The 24,407-nt window shown below is 54.4% G+C and overlaps 3 protein-coding genes across 3 annotated transcripts; all 3 read left to right on the forward strand.

The window, feature by feature from the left end:
* Positions 1–348: 348 nt before the first annotated feature.
* LOC120299746 (flocculation protein FLO11-like) lies at positions 349–4,858 on the forward strand. Its single transcript, XM_039324880.1, has 2 exons — positions 349–502; positions 3,354–4,858. The coding sequence occupies exons 1-2, from the start codon at positions 442–444 to the stop codon at positions 4,856–4,858; spliced, it is 1,566 nt and encodes a 521-aa protein (XP_039180814.1). The 5' UTR covers positions 349–441.
* Positions 4,859–4,992: 134 nt separating this feature from the next.
* Positions 4,993–6,289, forward strand: LOC120299747 (flocculation protein FLO11-like). Its single transcript, XM_039324881.1, has 2 exons — positions 4,993–5,027; positions 5,195–6,289. Exons 1-2 carry the CDS (start codon positions 4,993–4,995, stop codon positions 6,144–6,146), a joined length of 987 nt encoding a protein of 328 aa, XP_039180815.1. The 3' UTR covers positions 6,147–6,289.
* A 1,811-nt stretch (positions 6,290–8,100) lies between these two features.
* Positions 8,101–23,125, forward strand: LOC120299748 (mucin-5AC-like). Its single transcript, XM_039324882.1, has 12 exons — positions 8,101–8,123; positions 8,241–13,969; positions 14,684–14,809; positions 17,669–17,787; positions 18,310–18,368; positions 18,600–18,739; positions 19,339–19,398; positions 19,618–19,795; positions 20,300–20,470; positions 21,730–21,842; positions 21,996–22,090; positions 22,431–23,125. Exons 1-12 carry the CDS (start codon positions 8,101–8,103, stop codon positions 22,464–22,466), a joined length of 6,849 nt encoding a protein of 2,282 aa, XP_039180816.1. The 3' UTR covers positions 22,467–23,125.
* The last annotated feature ends 1,282 nt before the right edge of the window (positions 23,126–24,407 follow it).

The following is a 24,407-nucleotide window of genomic DNA, read 5'->3' on the forward strand; positions in this document are numbered from 1 at the left end:
CTGGGCTTATAGGTGTACATGCAAATATTTGCCCAGTGTCCTTTGTAGAGGTTATTTACCCTGGGCGGGCTAGCTCTTGGCACATGCCCATCAGGGGCAACTGACCCTCTGCCTTTGCCCCATGATTCCTTGACCAGACCCGCCTCCCCCAAGCCCAGCCCACCATTTTCCCGGACTCGCCTGCATGGCAAGGCTGGCATAGATGTTGCCCTCTGAGTGTGCCAAGCCTCGCCCCCCCTCAGCATCCTCTGGAAGGCTGGGGTGGCATTGCTGGGTGCCACCACTCCCTCTGGTAATCTTTGTTTGGCATTCTGGGCTTCAAATCCTGCCTGGTGCTGAGCAGCAACAGAGGCTGTGTTTGTTCTTTGTTCCTCAGTCAGGAAGTACCTGTTCCTGCCCTCTGCCCACGGCTCTCGCTCTGGACGGGCCAATGCCGGGAGAATGGGGGCGCATCCGGCAGTCTTCTGCTTCTGGGGGACGCTGCTCCTGATCAGCACTGCAAGTAAGGATTTGGGGACGGGGGGAGGACCGTTTGCTGGCTCTCTGGAGGTACCCAGGCCGCCCTGCTGCTCCCTGCCCTGAAGGAGACTTGCCCGTTCATTAAAGCCCTTCTGAGGTCTGGCTTGTGCCCCCCTCTTATTCACAGGCTACATCAGGGGGGTGAGCTACATGTGCTGGCCATTGAGGAGCAGGACACTTGCCTCCAAGCCAGGCTGCTTGCGAGGAGGATGATGATGATGATGATGATGATAAAGTTGGAAGGGACCATGGAGGTCATCTAGTCCAACTCCCTGCTCAGGCAGGAAACCCTATCCCATTTCAGACAAATGGCTCTCCAGTCTCTTCTTAAAAACCTCCAGTGTTGGAGAAGAGAGGGAGGGAGAGAGGGAGGGAAGGAAGGAAGGAAGGAAGGAAGGAAGGAAGGAAGGAAGGAAGGAAGGAGTAACAAAATAAGAGACTCGGAAGGGGCCTTGGAGGTCATCTAGTCCAACCCCCTGCTCAGGCAGGAAACCCTATCCCATTTCGGACAAATGGCTGTCCAGTCTCTTCTTAAAAACTTCCAGTGTTGGAGCATTCACCGCTTCTGGAGGCAGGTGGTTCCACTGGTTCGTTGTTTTAATGGAAATGAAGAGGGATAAAGAGCAACACTGATTCCAGTCGGGGGTCCTTTTCTCCTTCTCTGCTCACCACACTTGGCCAAGCGTCCCTTCCCCGGGAGGAGGGTCTTTCCCTGGACTTCAGCAGGAAGCCCGGCGGGTATGCTTGGTGGCCCTCTGGACCTCCCTCGGCATGCCAGCCGGGCTTCCCGCTGAAGTCCAGGGAAGGACCCTCCCTAGGGACCGGCTGCCCAGGGAAGGGACGCTCGGCCAAGGGAGCTGACCGCCTGGCATGAGAAAGAGGGAGGCCGACAGCACCTTCTCCGCTAACACCTTCCATCCAAAGGCAGAAGCGGCTCTCTCGGTTGGGTTCCAGAAGCTTTTGCTGTTGAATGAAAGGATTTATCTGGAAGAGCGACTCTCTCGGCTCCTGGCGCTTTGCCCCCAGCGAGCACCATGGGCTCTCGTGCCGCCAGACCGGAAGCTGATTCCCTGCTTCTGCCGGGGACCAGACGGGTCTTTGGGACAGTCAGAAGCAGATTGCGTGCCATGGGCAGACCCTTCCCCACCCTGGCATTCCTGCCAACGGCCTCCCCCCCCCCAGGGAAGCTGCTTTCTCTGCCAGCCCTTCGCCTTTACATTTTGGGAACCAAGAAAACCGATGGGAGAAAAAGACCCAGAGGCCCATCGAGTCTGCCCTTTGGGACTTTTGTATGTTTTTGTTTTCTTTTCATTTATTTACTATTTTTAATAATTGTAGTCATTTATATTAATTTTAATTTTTGTTGGAGGATAGACATGTGTTTATCCCAAGCATGTTTAAATCCAGTTACTGATGATTGGCCCACACTCTCTACTAGAAGTTGGCTCACAAAGGCTCCACTACTCTTTTTGTGAAATGGTCCTTTTTGGCGGGACTTTTGAAGTTCCCTCCTGCCAGTTGCAGCTGACGCCCCCTATTCTGTTCTTGATTTTTGCTTAATATTGAAAATACTGCATTCTGCCAGAAAGCTGGCAGCCCTGTGACTTATGGGGAAGTCAATGACAAGTCTTGTAGCTTGAGAGAACCTGTTTTCCGTTTCCCCCCATCATCAAGACACACACACACACACACACACACACACACACACACACACACACACACACACACACAATGTTCATTCAAGGCTTATGTTTGGCAGAGAAAGCAGTCAGTGGTTTGCCGTCTTTCCCTGCTTCTGCTTATTCCTAAGAGGAAACCCGGCTGGGTCTGCAGAAGAGGCACTGCCAGTGGGGAATTTTCAGGTGAAGCTGACACTGTTCGGTACCCATCCCCGTATTACAGAAAGAAAATTAAAAAATCTGGCCTGCCTCGAGTCGGACAGAGGCAGACTGAAGTGGGGGAGGGATTCCTTTGGGACTGGAGCCTCCCAGGAGAGTGTGCAGAGGCTTCCTCCTGAGGGAAGGGCCCAGCTTCAAGACTGGGGGGCTCCTTGGGACTCCCCCCCCCGGTGTTGATAGGCTGACAGAGGGCGAAGGGCTCCTGGAGACACGGGATCCAGCCCAACACATCCACATCTGGGGCTCCTCGGCCTCCTTGCCAAGCTGTGCTGGCTGTTCAGTAATTCTCCTAACATTGCCCAGGAATTGCCCTCCGGGGGTTTGCTGGACGGTTCAAGACTTTTTTGGGAGGACGTGCTGCCAAGGCAGGAACCCGCCCACCCACCTTATATCTTGGCATTTTATTTCCTCTCCCCATTTTAAAGCAAAAATCTATTTATGTGAAGTGTTTTTAGCCTCTTTCTCCTGCATTAACTACAACACTTGCTAAGTGTTCCCTCCATCCCTGTCGTTCATGAAATGTGGGAAAACATAGAGCCATTGATGGTGTCTTGGGGATCCCTTTCCAGCCCGGCTGTAGTGAGGAAGTAGGGCTGAGGATGGGCTTCACCAGGCAGGAGAAGACATTAGGGCACTTGCAGGGCTCTCTTAAGGAACTTCTGTGGGCGCCATGCCAGCTGCACCTGGACAGAGGCTCCCGCTGGCAGGCTGCCTATCCCAAAAGATACGTCCTGATTGCGCTTGCTCCAATCTGGCCTCAGGAACGCTCCATTGCACAATGTTGCACAACGCCTTTACTTGACAAATCCACCATTTCTGGTATTTCAGAAACGTTTAAGAAAGTGGTTTAAAATAATTAATTACATTTTCATATATTTCAAAATGCTTCTTATTAATCTATTGCTGACAATTAAATATGATTTACATTCATTACAGAGAGTGAAAGCATCCCTGGCACACTGAGTCCTTCTCCACTAACTACTAAGGATGAAAGCACAACTCACGATTCATCCCCTTCCATTTCATCCACAAGTAACAAATCCAAGGAGGGAACATTGCAATCAACGACTCTGAGTCCAAGTGCAGAAACATCAAGTGTCGTGCACAGTAGCTTCTCTTCCAGCACGGCAAATCTTCAGAGCAGTTTGCCCTCCAAACTTTCCACCGCCACAACTCACGGCTCAAGCCACACGGCTGGTCAAACAGGGTCCAGTCCCAGCACACCCAAGGGGAGTTCCACTCAGTCACAAGTCACATCTCCTTCTCCTGCTCCTTCCTCGGAAGGGTCAAACAGCACGCTTGTGCCCTCTCCCTCAACCTTATCTGTGTCTTCCAGTCGGAGCCCAACGCCAAGTCAGGAGACCTCACTTCCTGGGACATCGGGCTCCTCTAGCACTTCTGCACCAGAAACTCCACGGACAACTACAGCGTCCATTACGTCTTCAACAACCACTGGCCCTCTAGTTTATTCCACCAGCCCTGGCTCACTGAGTCCTCCTGTGAATACTGAGCAGCCAAGCACAAAACATGGTTCAACCCCTTCCATTTCATCTACAACGAACGTACCCGAGGAGGGAACATTGCAATCAACAACTCTGAGTCCAAGTGCAGAAACATCAAGTGTCGTTCACAGTAGCTTCTCTTCCAGCACGGCAAATCTTCAGAGCAGTTTGCCCTCCAAATTTTCCACCGCCACAACTCACGGCTCAAGCCACACGGCTGGTCAAACAGGGTCCAGTCCCAGCACACCCAAGGGGAGTTCCACTCAGTCAAAAGTCACATCTCCTTCTCCTGCTCCTTCCTCGGAAGGGTCAAACAGCACGCTTGTGCCATCTCCCTCAACCTTATCTGTGTCTTCCAGTCGGAGCCCAACGCCAAGTCAGGAGACCTCACTTCCTGGGACATCGGGCTCCTCTAGCACTTCTGCACCAGAAACTCCACGGACAACTACAGCGTCCATTACGTCTTCAACAACCACTGGCCCTCTAGTTTCTTCCACCAGCCCTGGCTCACTGAGTCCTCCTGTGAATACTGAGCAGCCAAGCACAAAACATGGTTCAACCCCTTCCATTTCATCTACAACGAACGTACCCGAGGAGGGAACATTGCAATCAACAACTCTGAGTCCAAGTGCAGAAACATCAAGTGTCGTTCACAGTAGCTTCTCTTCCAGCACGGCAAATCTTCAGAGCAGTTTGCCCTCCAATTTTCCACCGCCACAACTCCGGCTCAAGCCACACGGCTGGTCAAACAGGGTCCAGTCCCAGCACACCCAAGGGGAGTTCCACTCAGTCAAAAGTCACATCTCCTTCTCCTGCTCCTTCCTCGGAAGGGTCAAACAGCACGCTTGTGCCCTCTCCCTCAACCTTATCTGTGTCTTCCAGTCGGAGCCCAACGCCAAGTCAGGAGACCTCACTTCCTGGGACATCGGGCTCCTCTAGCACTTCTGCACCAGAAACTCCACGGACAACTACAGCGTCCATTACGTCTTCAACAACCACTGGCCCTCTAGTTTCTTCCACCAGCCCTGGCTCACTGAGTCCTCCTGTGAATACTGAGCAGCCAAGCACAAAACATGGTTCAACCCCGTCCATTTCATCTACAACGAACGTACCCGAGGGGAACATTGCAATCAACAACTCTGAGTCCAAGTGCAGAGAACATCAAGTGTCGTGCACAGTAGCTTCTCTTCCAGCACGGCAAATCTTCAGAGCAGTTTGCCCTCCACCTTTTCCACCGCCACAATCACGGCTCAAGCCACACGGCTGGTCAAACAGGGTCAGTCCCAGCACACCCAAGGGGAATTCCACTCAGTCACAAGTCTCATCTCCTTCTCCTGCTCCTTCCTCGGAAGGGTCACCCAGCACGCTTGTGCCCTCTCCCTCAACCTTATCTGTGTCTTCCAGTCGGAGCCCAACGCCAAGTCAGGAGACCTCACGTCCTGGGACATCGGGCTACTCTAGCACTTCTGCACCAGAAACTCCACAGACAACTACAGCGTCCATTACGTCTTCAACAACCACTGGCCCTCTAGTTTCTTCCACCAGCCCTGGCTCACTGAGTCCTCCTGTGAATACTGAGCAGCCAAGCACAAAACATGGTTCAACCCCTTCCATTTCATCTACAACGAACGTACCCGAGGAGGGAACATTGCAATCAACGACTCTGAGTCCAAGTGCAGAAACATCAAGTGTCGTGCACAGTAGCTTCTCTTCCAGCACGGCAAATCTTCAGAGCAGTTTGCCCTCCACCTTTTCCACCGCCATAACTCACGGCTCAAGCCACACGGCTGGTCAAACAGGGTCCAGTCCCAGCACACCCAAGGGGAGTTCCACTCAGTCACAAATCACATCTCCTTCTCCTGCTCCTCCCTCGGAAGGGTCGCCCAGCACGCTTGTGCCCTCTCCCTCAACCTTAATTGTGTCTTCCAGTTGGAGCCCAACGCCAAGTCAGGAGACGTCACTTCCTGGGACATCGGGCTCCTCTAGCACTTCTGCACAGGAAATTCCACGGATAACTACAGCGTCCATTACGTCTTCAACAACCACTGGCCCTCTAGTTTCTTCCACCAGCCCTGGCTCACTGAGTCCTCCTGTGAATACTGGAGCCAAACACAAAACATGGTTCAACCCCTTCCATTTCATCTACAACGAACGTACCCGAGGAGGGAACATTGCAATCAACGACTCTGAGTCCAAGTGCAGAAACATCAAGTGTCGTGCACAGTAGCTTCTCTTCCAGCACGGCAAATCTTCAGAGCAGTTTGCCCTCCACCTTTTCCACCGCCATAACTCACGGCTCAAGCCACACGGCTGGTCAAACAGGGTCCAGTCCCAGCACACCCAAGGGGAGTTCCACTCAGTCACAAGTCACATCTCCTTCTCCTGCTCCTTCCTCGGAAGGGTCACCCAGCACGCTTGTGCCCTCTCCCTCAACCTTATCTGTGTCTTCCAGTTGGAGCCCAACACCAAGTCAGGAGACGTCACTTCCTGGGACATCGGGCTCCTCTAGCACTTCTGCACCAGAAACTCCACGGACAACTACAGCGTCCATTACGTCTTCAACAACCACTGGCCCTCTAGTTTTTTCCCCCAGCCCTGGCTCACTGAGTCCTCCTGTGAATACTGAGCAGCCAAGCACAAAACATGGTTCAACCCCTTCCATTTCATCTACAACGAACGTACCCGAGGAGGGAACATTGCAATCAACGACTCTGAGTCCAAGTGCAGAAACATCAAGTGTCGTGCACAGTAGCTTCTCTTCCAGCACGGCAAATATTCAGAGCAGTTTGCCCTCCACCTTTTCCACCGCCATAACTCACGGCTCAAGCCACACGGCTGGTCAAACAGGGTCCAGTCCCAGCACACCCAAGGGGAGTTCCACTCAGTCACAAGTCACATCTCCTTCTCCTGCTCCTTCCTCGGAAGGGTCAAACAGCACGCTTCTGCCCTCTCACTCAACCTTATCTGTGTCTTCCAGTCGGAGCCCAACGCCAAGTCAGGAGACCTCACTTCCTGGGACATCGGGCTCCTCTAGCACTTCTGCACCAGAAACTCCACGGACAACTACAGCGTCCATTACGTCTTCAACAACCACTGGCCCTCTAGTTTCTTCCACCAGCCCTGGCTCACTGAGTCCTCCTGTGAATACTGAGCAGCCAAGCACAAAACATGGTTCAACCCCTTCCATTTCATCTACAACGAACGTACCCGAGGAGGGAACATTGCAATCAACAACTCTGAGTCCAAGTGCAGAAACATCAAGTGTCGTGCACAGTAGCTTCTCTTCCAGCACGGCAAATCTTCAGAGCAGTTTGCCCTCCAATTTTCCACCGCCACAACTCCCGGCTCAAGCCACACGGCTGGTCAAACAGGGTCCAGTCCCAGCACACCCAAGGGGAGTTCCACTCAGTCACAAGTCACATCTCCTTCTCCTGCTCCTTCCTTGGAAGGGTCAAACAGCACGCTTGTGCCCTCTCCCTCAACCTTATCTGTGTCTTCCAGTCGGAGCCCAACGCCAAGTCAGGAGACCTCACTTCCTGGGACATCGGGCTCCTCTAGCACTTCTGCACCAGAAACTCCACGGACAACTACGGCGTCCATTACGTCTTCAACAACCACTGGCCCTCTAGTTTCTTCCACCAGCCGTGGCTCACTGAGTCCTGAGGAGCCAAACACAAAACATGGTTCAACCCCTTCCATTTCATCTACAACGAACGTACCCGAGGAGGGAACATTGCAATCAACAACTCTGAGTCCAAGTGCAGAAACATCAAGTGTCGTTCACAGTAGCTTCTCTTCCAGCACGGCAAATCTTCAGAGCAGTGTGCCCTCCAAATTTTCCACCGCCACAACTCACGGCTCAAGCCACACGCTGGTCAAACAGGGCCAGTTCCCCAGCACACCCAAGGGAGTTCCACTCAGTCACAAGTAACCTACTCCTTCTCCTGCTCCGTCTCGGAAGGGTCACCCAGCACGCCTTGTGCCCTCTCCCTCAACTGATCTGTGTCTTCCAGGTTGGAGCCAAACACCAAGTCAGGGACGTACTTCCTGGGGACTCGGGCTCCTCCTAGCACTTCTGCACCAGAAAACTCCACGGACAACTACACGTCCATTACGTTCTTCACAAACACTGGCCCTCTAGTTTTTCCCCCAGCCCTGGCTCACTGAGCCTCCTCGTGAATATGAGCAGCCAAGCACAAACATGGTTCAACCCCTTACATTTCATTACAACGAACGTACCCGAGGAGGGAACATTGCAACAACGACTCTGAGTCCACGTGCGAAACATCAAGTGTCGTTGCACAGTAAGCTTCTCTTCCAGCACGGCAAATATTCAGAGCAGTTTGCCCTCCACCTTTTCCACCGCCAGAACTCACGGCTCAAGCCACACGGCTGGTCAAACAGGGTCCAGTCCCAGCACACCCAAGGGGAGTTCCACTCAGTCACAAGTCACATCTCCTTCTCCTGCTCCTTCCTCGGAAGGGTCGAACAGCACGCTTCTGCCCTCTCACTCAACCTTATCTGTGTCTTCCAGTCGGAGCCCAACGCCATGTCAGGAGACCTCACTTTCTGGGACATCGGGCTCCTCTAGCACTTCTGCACCAGAAACTCCACGGACAACTACAGCGTCCATTACGTCTTCAACAACCACTGGCCCTCTAGTTTCTTCCACCAGCCCTGGCTCACTGAGTCCTCCTGTGAATACTGAGCAGCCAAGCACCAAACATGGTTCAACCCCTTCCATTTCATCTACAACGAACGTACCCGAGGAGGGAACATTGCAATCAACGACTCTGAGTCCAAGTGCAGAAACATCAAGTGTCGTTCACAGTAGCTTCTCTTCCAGCACGGCAAATCTTCAGAGCAGTTTGCCCTCCAAATTTTCCACCGCCACAACTCCCGGCTCAAGCCACACGGCTGGTCAAACAGGGTCCAGTCCCAGCACACCCAAGGGGAGTTCCACTCAGTCACAAGTCACATCTCCTTCTCCTGCTCCTTCCTCGGAAGGGTCAACCAGCACGCTTGTGCCCTCTCCCTCAACCTTATCTGTGTCTTCCAGTCGGAGCCCAACGCCAAGTCAGGAGACCTCACTTCCTGGGACATCGGGCTCCTCTAGCACTTCTGCACCAGAAACTCCACGGACAACTACAGCGTCCATTACGTCTTCAACAACCACTGGCCCTCTAGTTTCTTCCACCAGCCCTGGCTCACTGAGTCCTCCTGTGAATACTGAGCAGCCAAGCACAAAACATGGTTCAACCCCTTCCATTTCATCTACAACGAACGTACCCGAGGAGGGAACATTGCAATCAACAACTCTGAGTCCAAGTGCAGAAACATCAAGTGTCGTGCACAGTAGCTTCTCTTCCAGCACGGCAAATCTTCAGAGCAGTTTGCCCTCCACCTTTTCCACCGCCATAACTCACGGCTCAAGCCACACGGCTGGTCAAACAGGGTCCAGTCCCAGCACACCCAAGGGGAGTTCCACTCAGTCACAAGTCACATCTCCTTCTCCTGCTCCTTCCTCGGAAGGGTCACCCAGCACGCTTGTGCCCTCTCCCTCAACCTTATCTGTGTCTTCCAGTCGGAGCCCAACGCCAAGTCAGGAGACCTCACTTCCTGGGACATCGGGCTCCTCTAGCACTTCTGCACCAGAAACTCCACGGACAACTACAGCGTCCATTACGTCTTCAACAACCACTGGCCCTCTAGTTTCTTCCACCAGCCCTGGCTCACTGAGTCCTCCTGTGAATACTGAGCAGCCAAGCACAAAACATGGTTCAACCCCTTCCATTTCATCTACAACGAACGTACCCGAGGAGGGAACATTGCAATCAACAACTCTGAGTCCAAGTGCAGAAACATCAAGTGTCGTGCACAGTAGCTTCTCTTCCAGCACGGCAAATCTACAGAGCAGTTTGCCCTCCAATTTTTCCACCGCCACAACTCACGGCTCAAGCCACACGGCTGGTCAAACAGGGTCCAGTCCCAGCACACCCAAGGGGAGTTCCACTCAGTCACAAGTCACATCTCCTTCTCCTGCTCCTTCCTCGGAAGGGTCAAACAGCACGCTTGTGCCCTCTCCCTCAACCTTATCTGTGTCTTCCAGTCGGAGCCCAACGCCAAGTCAGGAGACCTCACTTCCTGGGACATCGGGCTCCTCTAGCACTTCTGCACCAGAAACTCCACGGACAACTACAGCGTCCATTACGTCTTCAACAACCACTGGCCCTCTAGTTTCTTCCACCAGCCCTGGCTCACTGAGTCCTCCTGTGAATACTGAGCAGCCAAGCACAAAACATGGTTCAACCCCTTCCATTTCATCTACAACGAACGTACCCGAGGAGGGAACATTGCAATCAACGACTCTGAGTCCAAGTGCAGAAACATCAAGTGTCGTGCACAGTAGCTTCTCTTCCAGCACGGCAAATCTTCAGAGCAGTTTGCCCTCCACCTTTTCCACCGCCATAACTCACGGCTCAAGCCACACGGCTGGTCAAACAGGGTCCAGTCCCAGCACACCCAAGGGGAGTTCCACTCAGTCACAAGTCACATCTCCTTCTCCTGCTCCTTCCTCGGAAGGGTCAAACAGCACGCTTGTGCCCTCTCCCTCAACCTTATCTGTGTCTTCCAGTCGGAGCCCAACGCCAAGTCAGGAGACCTCACTTCCTGGGACATCGGGCTCCTCTAGCACTTCTGCACCAGAAACTCCACGGACAACTACAGCGTCCATTACGTCTTCAACAACCACTGGCCCTCTAGTTTCTTCCACTAGCCCTGGCTCACTGAGTCCTCCTGTGAATACTGAGCAGCCAAGTACAAAACATGGTTCAACCCCTTCCATTTCATCTACAACGAACATACCCGAGGAGGGAACATTGCAATCAACGACTCTGAGTCCAAGTGCAGAAACATCAAGTGTCGTGCACAGTAGCTTCTCTTCCAGCACGGCAAATATTCAGAGCAGTTTGCCCTCCACCTTTTCCACCGCCATAACTCACGGCTCAAGCCACACGGCTGGTCAAACAGGGTCCAGTCCCAGCACACCCAAGGGGAGTTCCACTCAGTCACAAGTCACATCTCCTTCTCCTGCTCCTTCCTCGGAAGGGTCAAACAGCACGCTTGTGCCCTCTCCCTCAACCTTATCTGTGTCTTCCAGTCGGAGCCCAACGCCAAGTCAGGAGACCTCACTTCCTGGGACATCGGGCTCCTCTAGCACTTCTGCACCAGAAACTCCACGGACAACTACAGCGTCCATTACGTCTTCAACAACCACTGGCCCTCTAGTTTCTTCCACCAGCCCTGGCTCACTGAGTCCTCCTGTGAATACTGAGCAGCCAAGCACAAAACATGGTTCAACCCCTTCCATTTCATCTACAACGAACGTACCCGAGGAGGGAACATTGCAATCAACGACTCTGAGTCCAAGTGCAGAAACATCAAGTGTCGTGCACAGTAGCTTCTCTTCCAGCACGGCAAATCTTCAGAGCAGTTTGCCCTCCACCTTTTCCACCGCCATAACTCACGGCTCAAGCCACACGGCTGGTCAAACAGGGTCCAGTCCCAGCACACCCAAGGGGAGTTCCACTCAGTCACAAGTCACATCTCCTTCTCCTGCTCCTTCCTCGGAAGGGTCAAACAGCACGCTTGTGCCCTCTCCCTCAACCTTATCTGTGTCTTCCAGTCGGAGCCCAACGCCAAGTCAGGAGACCTCACTTCCTGGGACATCGGGCTCCTCTAGCACTTCTGCACCAGAAACTCCACGGACAACTACAGCGTCCATTACGTCTTCAACAACCACTGGCCCTCTAGTTTCTTCCACCAGCCCTGGCTCACTGAGTCCTCCTGTGAATACTGAGCAGCCAAGCACAAAACATGGTTCAACCCCTTCCATTTCATCTACAACGAACGTACCCGAGGAGGGAACATTGCAATCAACGACTCTGAGTCCAAGTGCAGAAACATCAAGTGTCGTGCACAGTAGCTTCTCTTCCAGCACGGCAAATCTTCAGAGCAGTTTGCCCTCCACCTTTTCCACCGCCATAACTCACGGCTCAAGCCACACGGCTGGTCAAACAGGGTCCAGTCCCAGCACACCCAAGGGGAGTTCCACTCAGTCACAAGTCACATCTCCTTCTCCTGCTCCTTCCTCGGAAGGGTCAAACAGCACGCTTGTGCCCTCTCCCTCAACCTTATCTGTGTCTTCCAGTCGGAGCCCAACGCCAAGTCAGGAGACCTCACTTCCTGGGACATCGGGCTCCTCTAGCACTTCTGCACCAGAAACTCCACGGACAACTACAGCGTCCATTACGTCTTCAACAACCACTGGCCCTCTAGTTTCTTCCACCAGCCCTGGCTCACTGAGTCCTCCTGTGAATACTGAGCAGCCAAGCACAAAACATGGTTCAACCCCTTCCATTTCATATACAACGAACGTACCCGAGGAGGGAACATTGCAATCAACGACTCTGAGTCCAAGTGCAGAAACATCAAGTGTCGTGCACAGTAGCTTCTCTTCCAGCATGGCAAATCTTCAGAGCAGTTTGCCCTCCATCTTTTCCACCGCCATAACTCACGGCTCAAGCCACACGGCTGGTCAAACAGGGTCCAGTCCCAGCAAACCCAAGGGGAGTTCCACTCAGTCACAAGTCACATCTCCTTCTCCTGCTCCTTCCTCGGAAGGGTCAAACAGCACGCTTGTGCCCTCTCCCTCAACCTTATCTGTGTCTTCCAGTCGGAGCCCAACGCCAAGTCAGGAGACCTCACTTCCTGGGACATCGGGCTCCTCTAGCAGTTCTGCACCAGAAACTCCACGGACAACTACGGCGTCCATTACGTCTTCAACAACCACTGGCCCTCTAGTTTCTTCCACCAGCCCTGGCTCACTGAGTCCTCCTGTGAATACTGAGCAGCCAAGCACAAAACATGGTTCAACCCCTTCCATTTCATCTACAACGAACGTACCCGAGGAGGGAACATTGCAATCAACGACTCTGAGTCCAAGTGCAGAAACATCAAGTGTCGTGCACAGTAGCTTCTCTTCCAGCACGGCAGATCTTCAGAGCAGTTTGCCCTCCACCTTTTCCACCGCCATAACTCACGGCTCAAGCCACATGGCTGGTCAAACAGGGTCCAGTCCCAGCACACCCAAGGGGAGTTCCACTCAGTCACAAGTCACATCTCCTTCTCCTGCTCCTTCCTCGGAAGGGTCGAACAGCACGCTTGTGCCCTCTCCCTCAACCTTATTTGTGTCTTCCATTCGGAGCCCAACGCCAAGTCAGGAGACCTCACTTCCCGGGACATCGGGCTCCTCTAGCACTTCTGCACCAGAAACTCCACGGACAACTACAGCGTCCATTACGTCTTCAACAACCACTGGCCCTCTAGTTTCTTCCACCAGCCGTGGCTCACTGAGTCCTTCTGTGAATACTGATCAGCCAAGCACAGAACACGGTTCAAGTCCTTCTTCTACTTCCCAAACGACCACCTCCCACAAGCGAACATTGCAGTCAACAACTCTGAGTCCAAGTGCAGAAACATCAAGTGTAGTGCACAGTAGCTTCTCTTCCAGCCCGGCAAATCTTCATAGCAGTTTTCCCTCCACCTTTTCCACCGCCAAAACGCACGGCTCTAGCTACACGAGTGGCCAAACAAAGTTCAGTCCCAGCACACCCACAGCGATTTCCACTCAGTCACAGATCACATCTGTTTCTCCTGCTCCTTCTTCAGAAGGGTCGCATAGCACACTTATGCCCTCTTCCTCAACCATATCTGTGTCTTCCAGTCAGAGCCCAAGGCCAAGTCAGGAGACCTCACTTCCTCGGACATTGAGCTCCTCTAGCACTTCTGCACCAGAAACTCCACGGAGAACAACAGTGTCCATTGCTTCTTCAATAACCACTGGCCCTCTAGTTTCTTCCAGCAGCCGTGGCTCACTGAGGCCCCATCTTAGTACTTGGCACTCCAGCACAGAGCCTTCATCCCCTTCCCTTTCTTCCAGAATGACGACATCCCAGGAGAGACCATTGCAATCTACGACCCTGAGTTCAGGTGGAGAGTGTGATATCTGTACATATGCTCTGACTAGTAGTGCAAGTCCTGTTAGTGGAAGCTATGCTATCTTTTCTTTCCCTGCTTCCTCTTCCAACTTGTTTTCCCCTTAGCTGTTCATCTACTTCTACTGAGATTCTGGTGGCATCTAGTTTTCATTTGCTCTCTTCAACTCTTTCCCCATGAATGAGTGTTCATTAAAAATCTTTGCTCCTAATGTGGTCACCTGGGTAAAAGGTAGAGCCAGTTCTGTCCTTCCATGTAGTCTTTCTTCTCCTGGCATACTTTCCTCTCTGTCATAGATAACTACCTAATGTAGTTTTTTATATTTTGGGGTATTAGTAATTCCACATGGGCCACAGTATCAGCAAGCAAGTCAGGTGGTCTCTATGGTTTGAGAAGATTTTGTGATTCTTCCTTTGTCAACCTGTGTATATGAACAATTAGTTATTGTATGCAAGGTGATATAATTTAGACTTGAGAGCAATTTTCTGATGCATCAATCTCTTCTTAGATGTAGTAGTTTTTTTGTCTCCACTCCGTACGAGTGCTGATGATGTTACATAGTTTGCTAATGAAACGTTTGCAAGAATGCAGCCCACTTAGAAGAGCACCAAGCACCCCATTTTTATATCTTTTGTTTAGGAAACTCTTAAATGATTTCTAGACATTTACCTTCTTTGTTTTGACTAATTTTGTTCTTTTTTTGTGAAGCTTCTACAACTGAAATTCTGCCCCCCAAATGTTTTAATGGCGGGGTTCCTGTTGGGGATCGCTGTGACTGTCCGTCACCTTTCACTGAGCCATTTTGCAAGGAGGCAAAGAATGAAGTTGTTGTGGGTAAGTTTATTTTTTGTGTCGCTCCCGATTTCTGTGATCACGATGATGGTGGTGGTGGTGGTGGTGATGATGACGATGGCTGTTGAGTTTTCATGTAGCATTCAGCGCAGTCCCTGCAGGCCCAGCGGGAGCCCCTCCGTATCTGAAGCCTTCCTTCCTCTGGTCTGATGCCACGGACAGCGGCGTTAGCGGCAGGCAGCTGTCTTTGTTGCTGTGAGAGGCCCATGAAATAAGTCGAATAATTATTTAGTTGTGTCTTTACATATTTATATCCTTCTAGAATCCCCAAACCCTAGGGGGTTGACAACTATAAGAACATACAATTAAGATAAAAACAAACATATCGGAATTTATTTTGGTCATATCTAATGATTTTTAAATCCTGTGTGGTCAATTGCTATCTTATTGAGTAGCATAAGGTGCATTTTGAATGACTTGACCTAATTTGCATATCTATCAAATGCTCAAACATCCCTGACACCACCATGATCCCCCCCTCCCTTGGAGGTCTATGCTGTGTCTTCCAGCCTCCTTCAGGGAAAGTCTGTGATTTGAAGGCCCAGGGAGATCCGGCTGTCTTTGCAAGCAAGAGGGTGTAAGTTTCCTTCTCAATGGCCTGGCTGAGTTATAGATCACGGACAACGTTACCTTCAGTTATTTATCCTGGGTCTCCTGCTTTTGTAAACGTTGGAGGCGGGTCTGGTGATATGGAAAAGGTGGTCTCAGCATTCTTCCATGGGATCTGGGAAAGGCCCGTGATAAGAGTTATTGGCAAGGACTGAGTAGGGGTCAGTTGGAAAAAAATATGCTAATCTAGAGGTTCTCTAATACTAATAGTCTTCAGGAGATCAATAGTTTTTATCAAATAAATTCAGCTAAGGATTTATTTATTTATTTAAAGAGTTTCTATAAAAGGCATGATTCTGAGTGGCATACAAAAAAAAAAAAAGATTTCAGTGAAGAAAAATGCAGCTGAAAACACAGATTACTGGATTCCCCAGAGAATTTTGTTTTTTTGAAAGCTGGGTCTTCATACGGGAAGCATGATGTGATTTAGGCCCCCAGGCGCTTGTTCTGCTAGGGCTGTTTTGGCTTTCCTAACTCCAGATCTGTTTAGATGTTGTCAGAAAGGCCAAGAAGACCGAAAGATGCGAATACGATCAGGAGGAAATACCAAAAACCTGAAACATTATTCTATAAAGCAGTATAAGCCAGGGGAGGGGCAGTAAGAAGCATTACTCTTTGGTGTTAGAAAGATCGGCTGGCAGTTTTATGCTCTTGGGTCATCAACAATCCTTTTTTCTTGTGAAATATGTAGAAAAAACAGATCAGATACTCTGCGGCTAAGTTTTAAGGATATGTTTAAAAGGTTGGATTAAGAAAAAAAAAGGAGGGGAAAAAAGAAAAAAAAACCACAACGGCAAACAAAGGAAAAAATGCACAAGGAAGCGACTAAAATAGAAGAGTCTTTATGTGACAGACCTTGGCTGCGCCTTCCTTCTGCCCTTTTCCCCTTTGTTTGAACTTTCTCCTTTTTGACATCTCTTTTTCCTTCCCCTCCCCATTTTGTATATTCAAGCAGCTTAAAAAATAATGCTGTATATTTGTACTCAGAAATAAAAAAAAGTGTATGTAACACATATCGGGAAATCTAGAGTAGAATCGTAATAATTAGTAAAGGCAGATAATTATTAAAATGTTTAATCACCAGTGGTTTTTTAAATACTCTTCTGGATCATTTATTTTTTCTTCCACCACAAATTTGGAGCACCTGTTCACCAAAACCCCTGTCAGAAACATACAGCATCCCTCTGTTGTGGAAGAGAAGACGTACAACTCAGGATTCAACTGAGGGGTGGGGGCGTCCTTGGTGCTCTCTGACCTTGGTGATTTTCTTGCAGACGTTTCACGACCCAACTAGGGAGCAACACTGATGCCAGGTGACATTCATCACTGATTGTTACATACATTGATGATGTTACTTAGTTGAGCCGTGAAACGTCTGCAAGAAAACAGCCAAGCTCAGAGAGAGAATCTGCCGGGCTCAGCTTTAAGGACCAGGGTGGGAGCTGAAGGTGGGCCCAACCAAGATGGCGCCGTTTGTCCATCACAGCTCTCTCTATGGCAGGCCCATAGAGCCTCTTCTGGAGATAGCCCTTCCCGGGAGGGAATTCGTTCAGGGGGTCTCCCTGCTCCTCCACTCCCACCACTGTGGAAGGCCCCTTGCCAGTATTGGCTGGCGCAACACTTAGGCTGCTGTCGGGACAGAGAGGCCTTCGTTTCCTCTCGCCTGGGCTACTTCAGTGCACTGGCCAGTGGCCTGCTTCAGACGCCCGCCTGGTCCAGAAGGGAGGGTCTCAGGGCTATGGGTGCTCAGGACCACGACCCAGTTCTGTAGGTTTTCAGGAGCCATTGAAAGGGCCGGTCGTCCCCTTCAAAATGAGGGAGGGAGCTCACACCCCAAGTCAGCTGAGGAGGGAGGGTGGGGAGGGGAGCGGCTTGCCCTGCCTTCTCAGGGAAGGGACCCCTGCCACCCCTGGCCGTGAACACATTGTTGTTCAAGGGCGTGTGGGCACAAAAGGTACAAGGGTGTTGACGTGAACATTGTTTTTATGGCCTTATTCTCCAGACGGGTGCACGGGCAACCAAGGGCACCAGGGCGTCAGCTGGATTTCTGCTCCTTAATGAGTTAGCAATTATTTGACTCTAAACCAGGCCTTGAGGAAGTTGGAGGGTCTATAAATAATTGGATAAGTGAAGGAGTCCACTTGATTGCCACCTGAAGGGGAGAGGCGAGGAGCCGGGAGAGGCCTGTGGGTCTTGGCCTAGAGGTTTTCACTACCCTGTGCTTTCTGACAGGGATGATTACGGCTACAATCAACGTCTTCGTCAAAGTGATCGAAAAGAAGTTTATAGCAGGGATGGCCAGTCTTGGCTCGCCAGCTTTCCGGATTTTTGAGACCCAATTTAAGGAGCAGGTGATGCGAAGAGCCCCTCTGTCCGTCCACCAGGGCTCCCCTTGTCCTGTCCCAAGAGCTTCGGCCGAGAGCCCGAGGGGTGGGGCTGGCCGGGTGTCCTAGCTCCCCTCTGCCTGGCCGTGGGTGGGTGGGTGGATGGGAGGGCAGGCTGGGAGAGACAGCCGGCTGCCCTCTGAAGCCCTTTGAGCTTTTCTGGCTACTGCCCAGGCTTTGACACAGGCAGACATCCTCCGAATTGGACCCCATAGATCTGGCTTTGCCGCCCAATGAAGGCTGGCAGGTTCTCATTTGGCCTCTACTGCTGATGAGGCTGGTGGGGCTCCGTGATAGGGGTGGAGGCCTGGGCTTCTGCCTGCAATCTCTTAGGGGGAACATTGGAGGGAGCGATGTCTGCTTAAAGCCTCCCCCACCCCCCAGATCTGGGGTGAAATGGTGCAGTTGGGGGCAGCCTCAACGTGCATCCTCAGAGATACTTTGATAACAATGACCCCCCCTCTCCTTTCATCCCTCCCCCCCCTCTAGATGAGAATTTTCTATGCCAACATTTCTGGGTTCCAGGGAGTAAATGTGCTTCGTCTGAGGTGAGCTATGGGGGAACCTAGTTGGGGCCCCGTTGGGGGGAGACAATTGGTGGGTTGCCCACCCCCACCTGTCCTTGGGCAAAAGCCCCACCGGAGGTGACAGGCACCCCATCCCAGGCGCTCTGTGGGTGGCCCAGTGGCCACAGCCACAGCCACGTCGCCCTGGGGCCCTCGGGGTAGGACTTGGGGGCCCAGTGAAGCAGCGTCTTCCTCCCTTTCTCTTCCCACCAGCAACGGCAGCATCAACGTGGAGCACCAGGTGCTCCTGTGGGTGCCTTTCTCCGAATTCAATGCCTCTTATGACAAAGCTGTGGGCAAAATCCGGACTCAGCTGCAGAGCAAGGAGGACGTTTGTACCTCCAAGGAAAAAGGTGAGGGGGCCTGGGGTGGCCTAGTCCCACCACGGCAGCCCTGGGTGCAGAGGGCCTCACTCTGGCCCAGCCAGCGGCCAGTCCCTGGCCAAGAGGCTCTGGCCTGGCTCCTGCAGGGGAAGCGAAGGCATGCCAGCAAGGACAGGGCCTGACCAAGGGGTGGGGGGAGTCTGTCCCCCCCCCGTCCTGAGATTGGAGGAAAGGAGGTTGGTTGGAAAGCCGGGCAAATGGGGGCAGCAGAGGCCGTTGGCTGCTCCTGCTGCTGCCGCCAGGGGATTGAGGGGCAGGAAGGGGGCTCTTCTCCTTCCCCCCAGCTGGCCTTTCTGGCTCTGCTCCCCTTCCTGTCCTTGCTGGCGGACTGCCCTGGGAGGAGAAAGGGGCAGGGCAGGATCCCCCGCGGGGGGGGGGAGGAGGAGGGGAAGAGGTCCCTGGGGACCAGGCGAGATGCAATCTCCCAGGCCTGGGAAAAGCCCCTTCCCGGAGGCAGCTTCCTCCGTTCAGTTCTCCTCCCGCCCTTTGCCTGGACAGGGCCCTGGAGAGAGCCCGTTTCCCAGCAGCAATCAAAGCTTGTAATGGTGTGATAACCGGGTCTCTTTCAGATAAGCTGTGTTTCAACTCGAGTGACTCCGTGGTGACTGAAGTGGCTCTCAGTCCTCAAGGTGAGAGCCTTGCAGTGTGCGTGTGCGAGAGGGGGGGGGAGGGAGAGGGAGGGAGGGAGGGAGGGGGGGAGGGGGTGCGTAGCATTTCCGGGCTAAAAGCAGCGTCAGAGACTGGCTGGACCCGAGGCCCCGGAAGGCTGCAATGGGGGGGGGGATTGCAATCGTGGTGGGTGCCCCAGTCCTCAGCTGACTCGTGGCTCCTCTCCTCCTGCCTGCTAGACTTGTCCAAAGCCTGCAGAAATAACTCGGTGGTCAGGGAAGACCTGCAGCTGTATTACCTGGCCCGAAACATTAGCAACCAGCTGCAGTGCGTCTCCAACTGCAGCTTTTCGCACCCGGATCCCTTCCGCTGTGACAAGGGGAGCTGCTACATCCAGACAGACGGGCCAAACTGCTAGTGAGTAGGGCGGGGGGGGGATGGGTCACAGGCAGGTGGGCCTGGGCCCCTCCTCTCGGTCACTAGCCCGACCTATGGGGCTTCCTTGGGAAACCGCAGGGTGACACAGCCAGAGCCTCGGGCCCTTCCCCCCAAGGGGGCAGTAGACTCCAGCCCTGGCTCTTGGGCCCTGCCAGGGCTTGGGACTGGGATGGCCTGGGAGGTGGGGGGGGAGAGATGGAGCCGCCCTGAACGAGCGGATCAGGAGCAGCTGCCCTGAGGCTCTGGCCCAAAGCAGCCGCAGAGGGCTCCCCTTGCAGAGCTCCACCCAGGCCCTTCCCAGGATGGCGCCTTGGGTGCCCCAGGAGCAAGGCGGGGCCCTGCCCTCAGTTTCGTGGCCCTGCGTGCTGCAGGGCATCCGTGGGCCTCCCTTCCCATGCCCCAGTCGGCCAGAAGACAGAACTAAACCCTCCCAGTTAGAGAAAGGCTGCCCCCCAGCCCTGACACTTTGCCCTTCTCCTCCAGCTGCCAGCAGTCGGACGCCTACTGGTACAGCGGCCGCCACTGTGACCAGAGCATCAGCAAGGTGGGGGTGGCCGTGGGAGTGGCCCTGGGCCTGGCGGTCCTGCTGCTCCTCATCCTGGTCCTGGCTGCCCTCCTCTGCTGGCGCCACTGCCGCCCATGGAAAGACCACAGGTACGTTGGTGGGGCATCCTGGGCTGCCCTGCCTTGCGGGCTCCCTCTAGGCTGCTGCTGAAGTTGGCTTGGGCCCCCTCTCAGGCCTGGGGGGGCATTTCCTGGTCGGAGCTCAGGAAGCCCTTCTCCGGCCTCTCCCAGCTGCCTGGCCAGCCTTCCGCCCTGGGACCTGCTGGCGACAGGGGCCTGGTTTGCAAGTGGCGTGTTTGTTCTGGGCAGGCTCCAGGAGGCAACCGTTTCCATGGGGCGATTTGCCAACAGCTTAAAACCGCAGTCCTAACAGAAACAGCAAACAATTGCAAGGTCAAGCCACAGGCGTGAAACTAGCCCAAAGGTTCCCCTGTAAAACAGGGACCTGTTCAGCAGACAGCCATCTACTCAGCCCTTGTTCTGAGCACTGAGTACATCCCCGTGCAGCCCTTTACGAACAGGTGTGGAGCCGCAGAAAAGCAGGCTCCACACCTCACACACAGATTTAATTCAGATATTTGAAGGTCCTTGATTAAAACTCCAGACATGCATCACAGCTGGTCTGCCGGTTCTTTCTTCCCAATTTCCTCATGAAGCAACCCTGCGGGATGGGTTGGTCTTGGAGAGAGAGGCCAGCCAAAGTCCCAGCCACTTTTCACGCCTAAGGCGGTCCCAGACACCTAGTTTCTAGCCCAGCGCCAAAAGCCTCCCTCTTCCTGCTCTCCCTGGAAACGCCAAGTGACATTTAGCGGCCATTGCTAGCCCAGCGGGGCAAACAGTTTGTCCAGAAGAAAGTTCTGGAGCAGTCCCTGAGGAAGCCACGCGGAGTGAGCCTTGAAGGGGGCTGCCCTACCGAAAGGGCTGGCACTGCAGCGCCCAGCACCGCTTGCCAGGGAACGCTGCTCGCTTCCGTGGGCGGCTCCGGAGGTGGCTGGCCCAGGGCCAGGGTGGGAGCAGCTGCCCGGGCCTCCCTGCACAATGGGGCAGGGGAAGGCAGGGCTCAGGAATAGCTCCCCGTCCTGGCACTGCCAAGCATCCAAGGTGGCCAGGGGAAGCCCTCAACAGGTGGCATCTGTGCCAAGGCAGGCTTTGCTGCATTTGGGGTCCCGAGTTCAAATGATGCAGCCACAGAGGCAGAGCATCGATTCCCACCTCTCATGTTGCCGGTGGATGGGGGGGGGAGCCCACCTTTCTTGGTTGAACATCCGTTGGGGGGAGCAGGCTCAGTCGGTCGGCCAGTCCAGGGCCAAAGCTTAGGTCTCCCTGACCGCTTTTCCTCCCCTCCCCAGGCGGCTGAACGTGAACCCCAACGAGGAGAAATGGTACGAGAATGAGTCGGAGTGGGTGGCCAGGCCTCAGGGCCTCCCCCCACAGAGCCCCCGAGCCCGGCAACAGGGCCCAGGTAGGTCTTGCCAGGAGCCTCCCTGGAAGAGGGCACCAAGGGCTCCAGACCTGGGTGGCACCCGAGGAGGGGCAAGGATGTGCCCCACAGCTGGTTGCCTCTCTGGCGGAAGGACCATTGCCTCACTGGGCCCCCTCTGCTCTCTCCCTGCAGCCGTCTATGCCAGCCCCAGCAGGGAGGACGCCGGCCCCACACCGACCCAGGGCACCTTCTGGCCTCAGCTCGACCAAGTGGACACCTCCCTCCAGGTCCAGCAGGGGGGAGGGGAGCTGGGTGGTGACCCTTCCTGGGAGACACCGCCTAGGGCAGGGAGGGAGGCAAGCAAGAGGAGGAGACACCTTCCCAGGGACCCAGAGCAAAGCGGAGGGGGTGGCAGTGAACACGTTCCTAGAGGGGGGGAGGGAGAGGGCTGACAGCCCCAATCCCAGAGGGGGCTGCAGATCTCAGGACCATCAGGCAGGGCTCCTGCAGGGTTTCCCTGCGCCCGCCTCTGCCCTGGGGGGTGGGGTGGGTGGCTTGCCTCTTATTCCGCCCTCCTGATACTCCGAAGCCAGCCCCCCCCCTTTCTCTTTGGCCCTCCTTCTGCAGACACGCATTGCTCGGCCCCGGATAACCCGGCTCTGAAGAAGCCTCGGAAGCCCAGTTTGGACCAAAGCAGCTTTGCTGGGTTGCTCGTCCCAAGGTCCTGGCCCGATCGGGGTGTCTGCTATGGGGCTCCTGGGCCCGGCCATCCCTGACCTGGGGACTGGGGTGCCTAGGAGCGGCTCCTGATCCGTGGGAGGAGAAGGAGCCTTGGTGGGACTCGTGGACTTCTGCTACGCCTGGATGCTGAAGAGCCCCTGGGCCGGAGTTTGCAAAGATATGGGGCCTGTGGGGGGGGGAAGAGGCTGCTGCCTGCACAGCCCCCTCGCCCGTGACTCGCATGCTGTCTCTGCAGGCAGGGACAGTGACCCCCAGCATATCCCTAACAGCCCCCCAAGGCTGCCCCGCCTTCCCTGTCACTTTAGTCTGGGGGAGCTGCTTGTTCCTAAGATTATTTGTGGGGTGACCCATGCACGGCTCCCCTGGGCCTCCAGCGATTCTTGCCTGGCCTTGCCAGTCCGGTGAATGTGCCCTGGGGGTTGATGATGAGCAGACGGGAGTGGGCTTCGGTGGGCACGGCACTGATGGGCTCACCCCAGGCTTGGAGCCTTCCGAGTGGAGAGGGTGCATCTTGCCGGCAATTGTTTGGCTCAGTGCTGTGCCACCCCCATCCCCCCCCCCCCAGCCTTGCATCAGCTGCGGAAGCAGCACTTTGCCTGCCATTGTAGGTAATAAAAGCAATTAATGCCAACTGGCCTCGGCCTCGTCTGGGTCTCTTGGGGGCAGGAGGGAGGGGAGCAGCTCAGCCAGCTCTTGTCAGGCCCGCAACTGGGGCTGAGCGCTGAGGGCGGGGACCGCGAGGTTCTGCACCAAGATTCCCACTTGGCAAATGGGGCAAGACCCCCCCTCCACCTGCTGAGGCCAGTGTGGGCTGCTCTCCCCAGAGAAGATGGGCTGCCCGGCAGCGGGGGGGGGGGGGCTGGTCTCCCTGGGTGGCTGGAGTTCCTGCCAGAGCCCTGGCTGCTGGTGGGGGTGGGGAGGGGGCAGAATCTGAAGCCTCCAAAGTGGGGTCTCTCACTGCAACGTCTTCTCTCCCCCTCCCCATACCTGTGGGGTGAGGTCTGCCGGAATCCTCCCTGCCTGCCTGGCAAGAGGGAGTGGCTGAGAGGCAGGGCGGCTGGCCCTCCCTGAGCTGGGGATTCAGCCACTGAGCCCCCATCAGGCGGCCCCCAAGCAGATCCCCTCAGGGTGGGGCCTTCTGGCGCTTGGGCTGATCTGGGTGGCAGGGGTCTTCTCAGTTCAGGAGCAACCGAGTGAGAGCTACGTTGGGGCAGAAGTGGGGCCTCTGTCAATCAGCATCCTGAAGAGAGGAGACTCTAAAGCAAGGGTGTCCACCCATGGCTACTTTAAGAACAGAGGACTTCAACTCCCAGAATTCATGCGTGGCTGGGGCATTCTGGGAGTTGAAGTCCTCCGGTCTCACGATTGGACACCCCTGCTCTAAACAAGGATGTATGTATGTGTTGCAAGGGGGACAGTGGAGCGCATGCACACAAATGTGCGCATCTCACCCTCCCCACGCCGCCTGACCCCCGTTTTCCCAGTGTGGGCGGTCAGCCGCTCTCACCCGGCGAGGCGAAAGCAGCGCCCAGTGGAGAAAGCCGCCCTTGTCCGGCAGCTCCGCACAGGCCCCCAGTCCAAGGGAGAGCTCGGCGCCCCCTGCTGGCGGCCCTGAGCAAAACTGGAGAAGCGAAATGCAGCTAGATAAGGCCACCCTTGGAATACCTGCGTGCAGGTCTGGTCACCGCGGTTTTCTCTAGAAAGAGAAAAGCAACAAAAATGATTAGAGGGCTGGAGGCTGAAACAGCTTCCAGCCCTCTCTGCCTATCCTGCCCTCTGTGGACGCCCGGCTTCCCAGCTCTCTCTCCCGCCGCCCCTCCATCCCCAAGCGCTCGTCCTCAGACCGAGGGGTGGGAAGTGGGA

This window comes from Crotalus tigris, unplaced genomic scaffold, assembly GCF_016545835.1.
Source record: "Crotalus tigris isolate CLP2741 ecotype Arizona unplaced genomic scaffold, ASM1654583v1 scf7180000024309.744930, whole genome shotgun sequence".
In the NCBI taxonomy this organism is placed as follows: domain Eukaryota; kingdom Metazoa; phylum Chordata; class Lepidosauria; order Squamata; family Viperidae; genus Crotalus; species Crotalus tigris.

Coding starts and splice junctions, on each gene's coding strand:
- LOC120299746 (XM_039324880.1), top strand. CDS start 442: ATGGGGGCGCATCCGGCAGTCTTCTGCTTCTGGGGGACGCTGCTCCTG. Junction 503..3,353: donor GCTCCTGATCAGCACTGCAA/GTAAGGATTTGG, acceptor CATTCATTACAG/AGAGTGAAAGCATCCCTGGC.
- LOC120299747 (XM_039324881.1), top strand. CDS start 4,993: ATGGTTCAACCCCGTCCATTTCATCTACAACGAAC. Junction 5,028..5,194: donor CCATTTCATCTACAACGAAC/GTACCCGAGGGG, acceptor CTGGTCAAACAG/GGTCAGTCCCAGCACACCCA.
- LOC120299748 (XM_039324882.1), top strand. CDS start 8,101: ATGAGCAGCCAAGCACAAACATG. Junction 21,843..21,995: donor AGCCCGGCAACAGGGCCCAG/GTAGGTCTTGCC, acceptor CTCTCCCTGCAG/CCGTCTATGCCAGCCCCAGC. Junction 22,091..22,430: donor AAGTGGACACCTCCCTCCAG/GTCCAGCAGGGG, acceptor CTCCTTCTGCAG/ACACGCATTGCTCGGCCCCG.